Genomic DNA, 12,908 nt, shown 5'->3' with positions numbered 1-12,908 from the left:
ACTCTCATGACCTCCTCTGAAGAGGAGAAACTGGTGCTTAATGCTAGGGTGGCTGGGGCAGAGGGCAGGGGGAAGCCATGGAGAGCTTCTCCTCTGGACCAGTGTTGAGCCAGGTAGGGACCATGCGCATGGGGACAGCTACACCAGTTACAGAGGGGCGGGCCTTTCATCTCACACTCCCGCAGAACAGGGGTCTGCAGACTTTTTCCTAGAGGGCCAGATGGACATACAGTGTGCTTCAGAAAGTTTGTGGGGAGATGGAATTAAAGAGAACTTTATTTTGGTGCAAAACAACTTTGAAATGCATGCATGGTTTTTTCATATGGGGTTTATGTCTTGCATACCAGACATTCTCCAGCAGAGCTACTCACCTCTTTTGTAGTACCAAAGCAGTCAGCAGCAGCACATCAAGGAACACGTGTGGCTGTGTTTCAATAAAACTTTATTCACACAAACAAGCGGTGGACCAGATTTGGCCACGGGCTGTAGTTTGCAGACTGACTGGAAAAGCGGGTGTCTCGCTCAGTGTCAGCTGCTGTGTCCGCCGCCCGCAGGCACCAGCACAGTCTACTGTTCATTTCCTGCCATTCTGTTCCTTGGGGATGGGTAAGAGGCAACTTTCAGTCCTCTTTTAAAAAAAAGAAAGCTCATAGGGATGCTGCTCCCTCTTAATGTGTTTCTATAGCAACAAGGGCAGATTCATGGGACCAGTGAGCATGCAGAGGAGGCCCCTGTGAGCATGCCCTGGGGCAATGGACACCCTCCAGGGTAAAGCCTTGGGGATGGGCCCCAAATAAAAACCACGTGTTTCAAAAACGATTGGGGGCATTAACTGAATGGTGCATTTGACCTGAACTCAAAATGACCAGGACCTGGCTACACCTACAGGAGCAGAGTGGGGTTGCCACCTCTCTGGAAACATCCATGCCATGCGTTGTTTCCAGAATGAGTCCAGACCTTTGTCTTGACCCCGGACAGTACTCCCATCAGTCCTCCTCCAGATGCAAACTCAAGAAATAAACACCAGTCCAAGAATGTCCCATGTTTGCATCCCTCCTCACCATAAGGTCCACTCTGCCCAGTCAGCATCCCCTCCCCTGCCCTTACCATCCACACAATGTGTCTGCCACAGAATTCACAGTGGCCTGAGCTCCTGTTTCTCCTGGGAATAGATCTCTGAGCCTAAAGGCCATGGAATGCATGTAACGTCCTAGCAATATATCCTCCCTTTACAGCTTTGTTATGTCATTTCCAGCCCTTAAACAAACCATCACTGCATGCTGCAACTTTTAAATACGGAAGCCAGACAAAATGGCATAGACACTGAAGGAAAGAAAGGTGCCTTGAAAAGGGCGTGGCTCATGAGAAGCATTGAGAACCCTGATCCCAGCTTTTGAGAGCTGGGTAAAGCTTTTGTTTCTGGTTGGAATGCCCAGCAAGCAGAGTTTAAGACAGTAGCAGAGGCCGGCGCCATGGCTCACTAGGCTAATCCTCCACCTGCGGTGCAGGCACCCCAGGTTCTAGTCCTGGTCGGGGCGCCAGATTCTGTCCCGGTTGCTCCTCTTCCAGTCCAGCTCTCTGCTGTGGCCCGGGAGTGCAGCGGAGGATGGCCCAAGTCCTTGAGCCCTGCACCCCATGGGAGACCAGGAGGAGGCACCTGGCAGGAGGCTTTGGATCAGCACGGTGCACTGGCTGTGGCAACCATTTGGGGGGTGAACCAATGGAAGGAAGAACTCTCTCTCTCTCTCTCTCTCTCTCTCACTGTCTAACTCTGCCTGTCAAAAAAAAAAAAAAAAAAGTAGCAGAGGGACAGAGGGACAGTGGGAAACCTTGGCTCTGGCGCCAGCCCCACACGGCCTGCTCTCCAAGGGCCAGACACCTTGGCATGGTCCCTAAGTCATGTTCCTCTCCTCTTTTGTCCCCTCCAGGATGGCTACCTCTCCCACCGGCCGAAAGAGAAAGTGCGAACAGACAGCAACAACGAGAACTCAGTCCCCAAGGATTTCGAGAACGTAGACAACAGCAACTTCGCACCCAGGACTCAAAAGCAGAAGAACCAGCCCGAGCTGGCGAAGAAGCCACCGAGCAGACAGAAGGAGCTGCTGAGAAGGAAGGCGGAGCCACAGGAGAGGGGGAAGGGACATTCACTCCTGGGCAGAGGCCCCAGTGAGGCGGTGGCCCCCCACGAGAGCACTGCAGCCAACAGCAGCCGCGGGAAGGCCGCCCCCCGCCAGCCCCACGCCAGGAAGAGCGGGGCCAGCTCCCCCGAGAGCAAGCACGACCAGCCTCCCAAGTGTGAGATCTCCGGCAAGGAGGCCATCTCCGCCTTGTCCCGCTCCAAGTCCAAGCACTGCCGCCAGGAGATCGGGGAGACCTACTGCCGCCACAAGCTGGGGCTGCTGATGCCGGAGAGGGTGACGCGGTTCTGCCCCCTCGAGGGTAAGTCCCTGCCGAGCCCCACCTCGGATCAGGACAGAAGGTCCCGGTGCTCCCTGGCTTCTGGAGCCTTGTATAGGCCGCGTGGTACGGCATTCGATGGTCTTCTGTTAGCAGATTATCCCACTGCTGTGATGGCAGGGGACAAGCTAGCAAGGAGCTAGGCGCTAGTGTGACAGTTGCACAAGGTGTGGTGGCCGTGTTGATAGGCTTGGTTTCCCTCAGCAAAATATCAGGATTAGACATAGCATGAATATCATTTCAATGGAGTTTTTTTTTTTTTTAAAAAAGGTGCCTAATTGGTCATGTAGACTTTGAGGATCTGTGAAAGCAACTTTCTCATTCCCCTGCCTCTCCTCCCGGCCCCTTCCCTCCCCTCCCCTCCTTTACTTGCTTCCTCCTTCCCTCCCTCCCTCTCTGGGCACTCCTGCATGTGTTTCTGAGCCCCTGTTAGATGTGATCTCTTGGTGAGCTCTGATAGGGAAATTCACAGGTGGAGTCGAGGGCTCTTTGGAAGATGGGGACTGGTTTTGTTTGTGCGTCTCTGCATCTAAGGCCATGCTCTTGACATGGATTTCTTGGTAGTGACCTTCACCTCCTCCATGGTCTTGGGAGGGGAGTGTTGATGGAGTATCGCCATGCGCTGGCTGTGCACCAGACACTGCACATACCATCATCTCAGCTCATTCACCACCCCCAGAGGTTGGCATTGATGTTGGGAGTCTAATTTTTTCAGATGAGAGATGTGAATTCTTTTCCCCAAGGTCACAGAGCTTGCAAATGACCTTACAAGCTCACAAGCTGAGATATCCTGGGAGAGCCCTGATTAAGTCTTACTTTCTTTTTTATTGCTATTATTGTATTTTACCAACATCATAATCATAATTGTCCACATTTATGGGGCATAGGATGATCATTTGATGGGTATCTACTACGTGTAATGATCAAATCAGGGTGATGAGCATTTCCTTCTTCTGAAACATGAATCGTTTCTTTGTGTTGAGACCTCTCTGACTCTTCTCTTATGGCTCAAGATAAAATGTACAATAAATTGTTGTGAACTGGAGTCACCCTATAGGGATGGGGAACCTTGCTTCTGCCAGGGGCCCCTTGGAGACTTACAACATAGTTCGCCAGCCATACAAAATCATCAAGTTAGAACTTAGGCTGCTGTAGATGTATTGAATTTCGAGTCCTGCCTGCAGTTGCCTTGGCAGGGCCAGACCCAATGATGTCATGGGCCTCCCTGCCTACCTGCTGTAGAGCATTAGAACTTCCTCCTTCCATGTTAGGATCCCTCCTTCCCCCATTGACACACACAGGCAGACGTTTTCCCACGCAGAGCAGCGGGGACCCTCGTGTGCCTGTCATCCTGCTCATCATCAGCTGTGGTCGCTGCTGTTTCAGGCATGTCCCCTGCGTCCCTGTCCCCACCCAGCATGCCCACAGTAGCTTACCATAACCCAGTTTCAGGGAACCTGTCCAGATATTGCTTTTGCTTAGAGAAGACCTTGCTGGTCAAGCAGTCTGCAGCAGGTGGTCTGGTGGTTTTCTCCATGGAGAGGGCAGATGGCGTCCACAGGGCACTTTTCTGGGAGGAAGGGCATTGGAACAAAGAGGGCTGCATTGGAGATGGAGAGACGGGTCCTGCAGTTCAAGCTGAGCTGCTCCTTTCCCCGCTCCAGCCCTGGCTTCTTTATGTGCCCGGGCAGCAGCTGGCATTGCACGCTTAGGGCTCCTTCTAGGCTGTGTCATGGTTTGCTCCCGGTCACCCCTCATGCTCACTCAGGGCCACCCTGCAAGCTGTGCCCCACTGTCCCTCATGGTGTGGCCGAGGGTTCATCAGAGCTCCTGTCACTTCTAAATTCCCATAGCAACAGGTACTTGCATTCTCTGTGAAGAGCAGGGAAAGGACCCCCCAATGGTCACTGAGGCCAATTGTGAGCACCCAGAGCTCCTGCAGGCTTGGATGGGAGGGAGATTCATGGGAAGGTGGAGGGTCAGGCAGAGAATGGAGCAAACCACTGCAGAAAGTTGGGGGGGTTGTCAGTCCCCTGAGGTTGGTATACTCAGGCCTGACAAGGCCTTGAAGAGTGGCCTCCCCAAAACAGCAGAGCCACAGATCCCGTTTCCCTTGAGATGGAAGGGCGTTTATTTATTTGAAAGGCAGAGAGCAAAAGTGAGCTGGTTCACTTCCCAAATGCCCATAACAGCCAGGGCTGGACCAGGCCAAACCCAGGAGGCAAGAACTCCAACCTGGTCTCATGTGGGGAGCAGTAACTCAAGTACTAGAGCCATTGCTGCTGTCTCCCGGGATGCATTAGCAGGAACCTGGGTTAGAAGCCGAGTAGCCAGGAATGGAACCAGCACTCTGGTATGGGATGCACCACAGTGCATCCACAGTGCCCACCCCTACTCTATCATTTTTAATAATGGATTTGAACATCCAAGAGTTTTGGTATCCAAGGGGCTTGTGGAACCCATCCTTGAGAGTGCTGAGTAACAAGTGTGTGTGCCTGTGTGCTTACTGCTGGTCACAGGATGGAAGATTGGATTAGGAGACCCCATGAGGACAAGGTGGCCCCAAGCTCTGAGCACATAGACAGAGTTCTGGAAGGATCTGCGTGTCCCTCCAGGGGGACAGCACGAGGGACCACTTTCACTTTGCTCAGATTTTAGGATTTTTTTGTATCCAAACAACAGAAGAGCTCCCTTTCTCCGTCGCTGTTCCACATGTCTCTTGAGTGGTCCACGTGGTTCCTGTCTGTACTCCTGTTTGGACTTGGCGCACTTGGGAAGCGTCAGGCAGACTGGCATTTCCCAAACCTTGTGCAAGCCAGTGCGTGGCAGAGAAGTATGGGAGGCCTGAGTGAGTGCCTTCCACCGAAGTGATACTGGGCTCCTACCCTGTACCGGGGGGAGCATGCTTGTTCTGTGAAAGGCCAGATGGTACATATAAATATTCTAGGCCATGTAGACTGTCCCGTCTCTGCTACAGCTGCTCACCTCTGCTGTGTAGCACAAAAGCTGTCACAGACACGTACACTAGTGCACTTGGCTATGTGCTGGTCAAACTTAATTCACAAAACGAGGCAGAGGCCAGATTTAGCTCATGGTCTGCTTACTCCTGTTGCCCGCTGATACTATATGTAGGTATCCCCCAACTTCTGATGCTGTGATGTCCCCAAAACCCATTGTAAATTTCAAAATCCCAAGTCACCAGTGCATTGAACAGACCTAGCCTGCCCAGCCTCACAGCTTGTCCTACCTACCTTTCCGTGTACTCGAAACACTGATGTTAGCCTGTAGTTGGATGAAGTCATGTAACACAAAGCCTGTTCTATAATGAAGTGTTGAATAGCTCATGGGATGTGCACAACAGTTAAGATAGCACTTGGGACACCTGCATACCATATTGGAGTGCCCGGGTCCAAGTCCCAGCTCCACTTCCGATCCAGCTTCCTGCTAACGCACACCCTGCAAGACAGCAGGTGTTGGTGCCAGTAGCTGGGAGTAGCTGGATCCCTGCCACCCACATGAGTGACCCAGACTGAGTTTCAGGTTCGTAGCTTTAGCCCAGCCCTGCCATTGTGGGCATTTGGGTAGTGAACCAACAGATGAAGATGTTCTGATTCTCTCTCTCTCTCTCTCTCTCTCTGTCTCTGTCTCTCTCTGTGTGTGTGTCTCCCTCTCTCTGTAATTCTGCCTTATAAATGATAAATAAAAATTATAAAAATTAGTTTATTGAATACTGAAATTAAAGAACAGAATAGTGGTATGTGCATACTTTCACATCATCATCAAATTTTAAAATCTCAAGCCATTCTGAGTTAGAGACCATCCATATTAGTATATATTAACACCATCTACACCGTGCCCCACTGACCCTTACCTTGCTCTGTAATGTAAGTTCATTCTGAACCCCTTTTGTTGCTGAAGAAAGTAAAGCTGCTCGAGGACTTGGCCAGACGTACGCAGCTGGCAGGTGGCCGAGCTGGGACTGCAACTAGGGCCCCAGAGCCCACATGTCTTCCTCAAAGGGCTTCCCTCTGGCTCATGGCTGTTGAGCCCCAGAGAGGTCCGGCTGCCCCAGGCTGGGTCTCCCTGTCCTCAGTGCACTTGCAAGAGAGAAGGGAGGCGCTGGTAGAAGAACAGGCAGGCTGATGTGGACAGTGGTTAGGGGTGCACCCGTGCAGCCAGACCAACTGCATTCAGATCCTGGATCTCCTCTGACAAGGCAGAGTGCTTGACCCCTCCGTGCCTCAGTTTCTCCTTTGGTAAAGGGAAGATGGGCTTCATCACGCCTACCTCAGAGGCTTTGTGGGAGCTGAACGCATGATACGAACTCTACCTGCTCAGCAGTCAGAGCTGCATGTATGTTTGCTATACAACCTGTCCCACCCACAGCTCTTCAGAAACATCAAGGTCTCACTAGCTGTGGCCAGGGGTTCCCACACTCTTCCTGGTCACGCTAAGGCAGCTCCGATGTGGCTTTGCAGCTTGCGTTTGCTGGAGGTTGCTCTGAGGCCTGTGCTGCCTGCGTAGGCCTCAGTGGCACACCCTCCTGGGACCTCTGCACTGGTTGATAAGATTGACATTTAAGAGCCATTGCACACCCAGCCCCAGCAACACTTTAATTTGCTGTACCACAGCCTCCCCCTTTTGCAATAAATTCACTGTGAATAGACTAATTGCAAAATAACCCTAATTGGGTAGTTATCAATGAACAACTTCCCGTGGAACAAAACGGCTTACAATTAATAGCATTTAAGCCATAAGCCATTCTTCAGCAGAAAGCTTAGATGTAATTACACCCCATACCGAGATGGCGTTCCCAGTCTGCCATCCATGAGACCCGGATTCCCCTCCGCTCAGGGGGGTTTTGAGCGCCAGCCCAGTGGTCCTTTCTTTTCCTGTTCAATGGGGACACGGAGGCCGGGGTGGAGGGAACTCTACTTTATGAGAAAATCTTTGTGCACGTGCACAGGTGGACAGCCTAGGGTGTGCTTTCACTTCACTGGGCATCACCCAAACTTTAGCCTGTAGCGGTCAGGAAGGTGAGTGTTGTTGAAGACACAATTCCTCATGACTTCAAGTCTGGGAGATGCAGAGGCAACGAAGTCCATGTTGCACATGTTGACTCTGCAAAGGGCTGCTGCTCCTGGCAGTCCCTCCCCACACCCCGCCAACTGCACCTGCCCCTGACCACAGCACGCTGGGGAAAAGGCAGAGTCAGGATCCTGGGAGGCGGCTGGCTGGCTGCAGAGACCTTGCTCACCCTTCCAGCTTGTCTCTTCCTCTCTCTGTCTCTGGAGCAAGCAGTTTGGAAGGAGATGAGAGGAGGTGGTGGGCAACCTCCCAATGGTGACATCTGTTCCCACAAGGGGAGTAGGGATCTGCAGGCTGCCCACTGGGAGCTTTTTGAGGGGGCGACAGCGATGGCCTCCAAGAAGCTCACTTCCAGCCACAAAGTAGCCCCTCCCTGTGCTCATTGCAGCCTCCAAGCCGCCACCTGTGTCACTTCCCCCAACTCAGCCTCCAAGCCGCCACCTGTGTCACTTCCCCCGACTCAGACAGCCCTGCTGTACCCAGGCAGCTCTCCTGACATTGCTTCCCCTCCAACCCCAGTGCTCGGTCTCAGGAACCACCCTAGGGCGTCAGCAGCCCTGACTGGGTCTCCTTGTGTTTCATGGAAATGAAACTATGTCACATGGAAGGCCAAGGGCTTCCTGGACTGGAAAGGAAGATTTCCCTTTCAAAGATCTCTGGCTGGGCTGGCACCGCGGCTCACTAGGCTAATCCTCCGCCTTGCAGCGCCGGCACACCGGGTTCTAGTCCCGGTCGGGGCACCGATCCTGTCCCGGTTGCCCCTCTTCCAGGCCAGCTCTCTGCTGTGGCCAGGGAGTGCAGTGGAGGATGGCCCAAGTGCTTGGGCCCTGCACCCCATGGGAGACCAGGAGAAGCACCTGGCTCCTGCCATCGGATCAGCACAGTGCACCGGCCACAGCACGCCTACCGCGGCGGCCATTGGAGGGTGAACCAACGGCAAAAGGAAGACCTTTCTCTCTGTCTCTCCCTCTCACTGTCCACTCTGCCTGTCCAAAAAAAAAAAAAAAGATCTCTGGCTGGAAGGGTTGGAATCCTGGTTGTTCCTTTATGATGGTGTGACCCAAACCTCTTGGTGCCTCAGGCTACTTACCCATAAAATGGACAAGAGTGCCCCTCCCCTGTGTGCACAGTCAGCTACTCTACTCTGTCCACTCTCTAGCACTACTACAAACAGGCACACTGATTCTGAGCTGCACATGGGGTCCCACTCGCTTCAGGTGTTTTCTTATGCCCGTCCTGGGCCCTTCTACCTGACCCCACCCCACTCTATCCCACCTGTCTCCAGCTTTCAGTGCCACTTCCTCTGGGAAGGCTTCCTGGACCACCCCTGACCGTAGGAGAGGGGCTCACTTCTGCCTCTCCTTTGTCAAGTGTCTTTCCCCATAAAGACTGTTTGACCTGTAATCCCCCGACACCATTCTGTTGCCAGCCGCTACGTCACACAGCTGTGTTGGCCTCATTGCAAGTGGAACCACTGATTGCCCAGGAGCTCCCCCGGCGGCCTCACCCCCACCACCAGCTTCCCTGCAGCATGAGTTACAGCATCCCTGGAGAGGCCCCACGGGCTACCAGCTCCCTCCTGTACATCACCCTTTGCTGGGTCAGGCACAGCCAGCGGCCTGCAGCCTGGACCTCGGGGAGGATTGAAGAGGCAAAGCTGAGATGTTCCAGGGCATGTGCCCGCTGCAGGAGGGGCACTGGTTCCGTGGGGACTCTGGCTGGGGCGGCTGAGTGAAGGCAGTGGCCAGGCTGTGAGTGACAGACAAGAGCTGCAGTGTTGCAAGCATTTGGCTGCAACTTGGGGTGTGGCCCAAGTGCTCAGGATAATGATGAACACGATGGGGCTGTGCTAGGAGGGAAACTCTGCCCCTCCTCCAGCAGCCTTTGCAGGATGCCACAGGCCCTGGTCAATGAGACTTTGGACAAAGGTGGTCAGGGGAGACTGATCACCCCCTTCCAGGAGGACCTAGCGGATAGCACTGTCAGCCGGGGAGGGGCTGTCTCCCACACATCCCCATAACCCAGGTGTAGTGGGAACCTATGGAGCACAAGGAGCCAGTTTCCAGAAATCATGGCCGGCAGCCTGGTGTGGAAGGAAAATAAAGCACCATTGCTAGTGCCTCAGTTTCCCCACCTGTCAGCCAGCGACATGCTTCACCCAGGTCCTTTGCTGTTGCCGCCAGAGATGAGAAAGTGAGACAGCCACCATGAGGAGTTAAAAGCACAGTGCAGGAGGTGGGAGTGGTATTTGAAGCCAGACCGGTCCTTGCACAGCGTGGCCGAGTGGATGGGGCCGACTTGCTTTCCCAAGGCCAGGTTTACGGAGGATCCACCTGGACTGATCTCCAGCAACTCCTGCTGAGGGAGGCCCAGGGCGCAGCACAGAGGAGGCGTCCAGTAAGAGTTGATTGGAGTTGGCAAACTTAGTCTCAGAGGTCTTCCCTGGAAGGGCAAGGAGATTGGCAGATCCAGAAAAAAACCAGAGGACCCCATGCCTCAGCCACATGCTGTGTGCCAGGCCGTGTTCAAAGCCAGGATGCCAGCAATGCCTTCTGTACAGGACCAGGTGGTAAATGGTTGAGTTTGTGCAGGCCGTGTGGTCTCTGTTGCAGTTTTCCAACTCCACCATCATTGGGAGGACAGTTCCTAAAGAAATGATCAATGTGGCTTTGTGCCAATAAAACTAGATTCATGGTTGCTAAATGTGAACTTCACATAATTTTCATTTGTTGTGAAATATCATACTTCCATTTTTCCCCCCAACTATTTTTTTTGACAGGCAGAGTTAGTAAGAGAGAGAGACAGAGAGAAAGCTCTTCCTTTTTCCGTTGGTTCACCCCCCAAGTGGCTGCTATGGCCGGTGTGTTGTGGCCGATCCGAAGCCAGGAGCCAGGTGCTTCCTCCTGGTCTCCCATGTGGGTGCAGGGCCCAAGCACTTGGGCCATCCTCCACTGCCTTCCTGGGTCACAGCAGAGAGCTGGACTGGAAGAGGAGCAACCGGGACAGAACCGGTGCCCCAACCGGGACTAGAACCCGGGGTGCCGGCACCACAGGCGGAGGATTAGCCTAGTGAGCTGCAGCGCCGGCCTCCCCCAACTATTAAAAAAATGTAAAAACCCCTCTTTGCTCAAGGGCCATTCCAACATGGGCAGTGGCAGGCTGTGGTTTACCAACTCTTGTTCTCGGACCTGGGGAGAGAGAGGTGAACAAAGGCGGAGATGCCTGGTATGTTCAGGGTCTCTGCCCTGCACCCTGCACTGCGTGGAACTCCATGTCCTTCCCATTTTTATAAATATTTATTTATTTACTTATTTATTTGAAAAACAGCGAGAATGAAAGAGAGAGAGAGAGAGAGAGAGATCTTTTCTCTCTTGGTTCACTCCTCAAATGCCTGCAGCAACTAGAGCCCGGCTAGGCCAAAGCCAGGAACTCCATCTGGGTCCCCCATGTGGGTGGCAAGGACCCAAGCACCTGAGCCATCACCTGCTGCCTCCCAGTGCATTAGCAGGGAGCTGAGTTGGAAGCGGAGCAGCCGGGACATGGACCAGTCCTTGTGTGACACGTGGATGTCCCAGAGGTGGCACCACAGCACTTCTCCTGGGCTGTCGTTTGACTCTGGGAGTTACGTATTGAGATATCTCCACCCTTGCGGAGCTTTTGCCTAATACGGGAGACCAGAGGTGGTCGTGTATCAACAGAACACCACCTAGTGTCTGGATATGTCGAGAGCCATCATCAGGTAGAGTGGGGTGAGAGTACTGGGGAGGCGGGGAGACCCTCCCATAGCCACACACAGAAAACCCTTCTGGGGGGCAGGAGATGGCAAGGTGTTGGGCAGAAGGCAACAGCCTTGGCAAACGCCTGGCATGTTTGGGAACCAGCAAAGAGGTCCTTGGGACAGGAGCAGAAGGGGAAATAGGGAGAGAAGGCATCGGATCCACAGGGAAGGAGTGAGCAGGCCAGCACGGAGTTTGCATGGTTTTGTCCCTGGCACAGAAGTTGTTGGAAGAACTGAACCCAGCTGGACCGTGGTCTGATTCAGCCCCTGTTGCCCCCTCCTCTTCCTCTTCCTCCTCCTCCTTCTTCTTCTTCCCCTTCTTCCTCTTTCTCCTTTTTTCTTCCTCCTCCTCTCCTTTGTCTTCTTTTATATTCTACTGCTTTTATTTTGTTGTGGTAAGAACACCTTAGGCGAGGCTGCCCCCCTAACAGATTTTTAAGGATAAGGCTGACATCCCCACAACTCACCCCTCTTGTACAACTGGGACTTTCTTTTTGTGTGTTATGAATTTTATCTCCCATGCTGAAATACACAACATGATGCTGTGAGATACATATAGATCCTGATGTGGTTACTATAGTGTAGCAAATTAATGTATCCATCTTGTCACATGGTTGCCCTGTGTGCCTGTGTATGCGGTTTGTCAACAAAAATCTAGTCACTTAACAAAAACTCCAAATACACCGCACTGCAATGCAGTGTTATTAGCTGTGGTCCCCGTGGTGTACAATAGGGCTCAGAACTTTATACGTGTTAAGCCTCGGCTCCCACCACCCCCTCCCTTAGTCCCGTCAACCACCATTCTATCGTTTACTTACGTGATTTCGACTACTTCTGACTCTCACGTGAGTCACGCAGCATTGTCTCTCTGTGACTGTCTTATTTCACCTAACATAATGGTCCATCCGTGCTACCACATGCGGCAGGATTTCCTTCGTTGTCTGTTGTAGGCATACGACCACACTTTTTGACCCATCATGGGACATTCGGGTTGTGTCCCTACCTGGGCTTTGGTGAACAGTGAGGCAGTGAACATGGGGATGGAAACACTTCTTTACAATCTTGATTCCAGTTCTTTTGAGTAAATGCCCCGTGAGGTATCACCTCACACACACATCAGGGCGGCTGCTAGCAAACGAGAAGAGGAAGCCAGGTGTTGGTGGGGATGTGGGGAAGTCGGAACTCCTGTGCAGTAGTGTTGGGAAAGCACAGGGTGTAGCTGTTGGGAAAATGCTCAAAAAAACCGAAAACAGAACTCCCGTGTGGTCCAGAAGCCCTGCTCCTGTTCTGGTGCATCTTTCAGAAAGAACTAGAAATGGGGGAAATTACAGGGAGGTTGTGGCAGGGCCCCCAGGAAGAATAGAGGATGGAGGCAGAAGCAGGCAGGTTCAAGAGACCCACCAGGAACGGCGAGCCGCTAACGGCTGGGATGGGGCTGCCCACCACCTGGTCAGCCAGATTCCAAGCCAACTCTATAGAACCCCTGCTACGTGCCAGGGAGCTGTGGCCAGCCACCCCCAGGACTCCCACCCAGAGATGAGTCCCAACAAGCCTTTTCCTTCCAAAGCACCTGGGTTGTCCCCAC

At 53.0% G+C, this 12,908-nt stretch overlaps 1 protein-coding gene across 1 annotated transcript in view; it reads left to right on the top strand.

Moving 5' to 3' along the window:
• Window positions 1-12,908, top strand: part of XYLT1 (xylosyltransferase 1) — a 336,604-nt gene that overhangs the window by 186,391 nt on the left and 137,305 nt on the right. Inside the window, exon 3 of the mRNA XM_062180382.1 lies at window positions 1,929-2,439. Within this exon, the coding sequence (XP_062036366.1) occupies window positions 1,929-2,439 (511 nt within the window). The remainder of the gene's footprint in view (window positions 1-1,928; window positions 2,440-12,908) is intronic.

This window comes from Lepus europaeus, chromosome 21, assembly GCF_033115175.1.
Source record: "Lepus europaeus isolate LE1 chromosome 21, mLepTim1.pri, whole genome shotgun sequence".
Taxonomy (NCBI): domain Eukaryota; kingdom Metazoa; phylum Chordata; class Mammalia; order Lagomorpha; family Leporidae; genus Lepus; species Lepus europaeus.
Note: the sequence above shows the minus strand (reverse complement) of the source record. Positions and strands in the feature narration are given on the sequence as shown.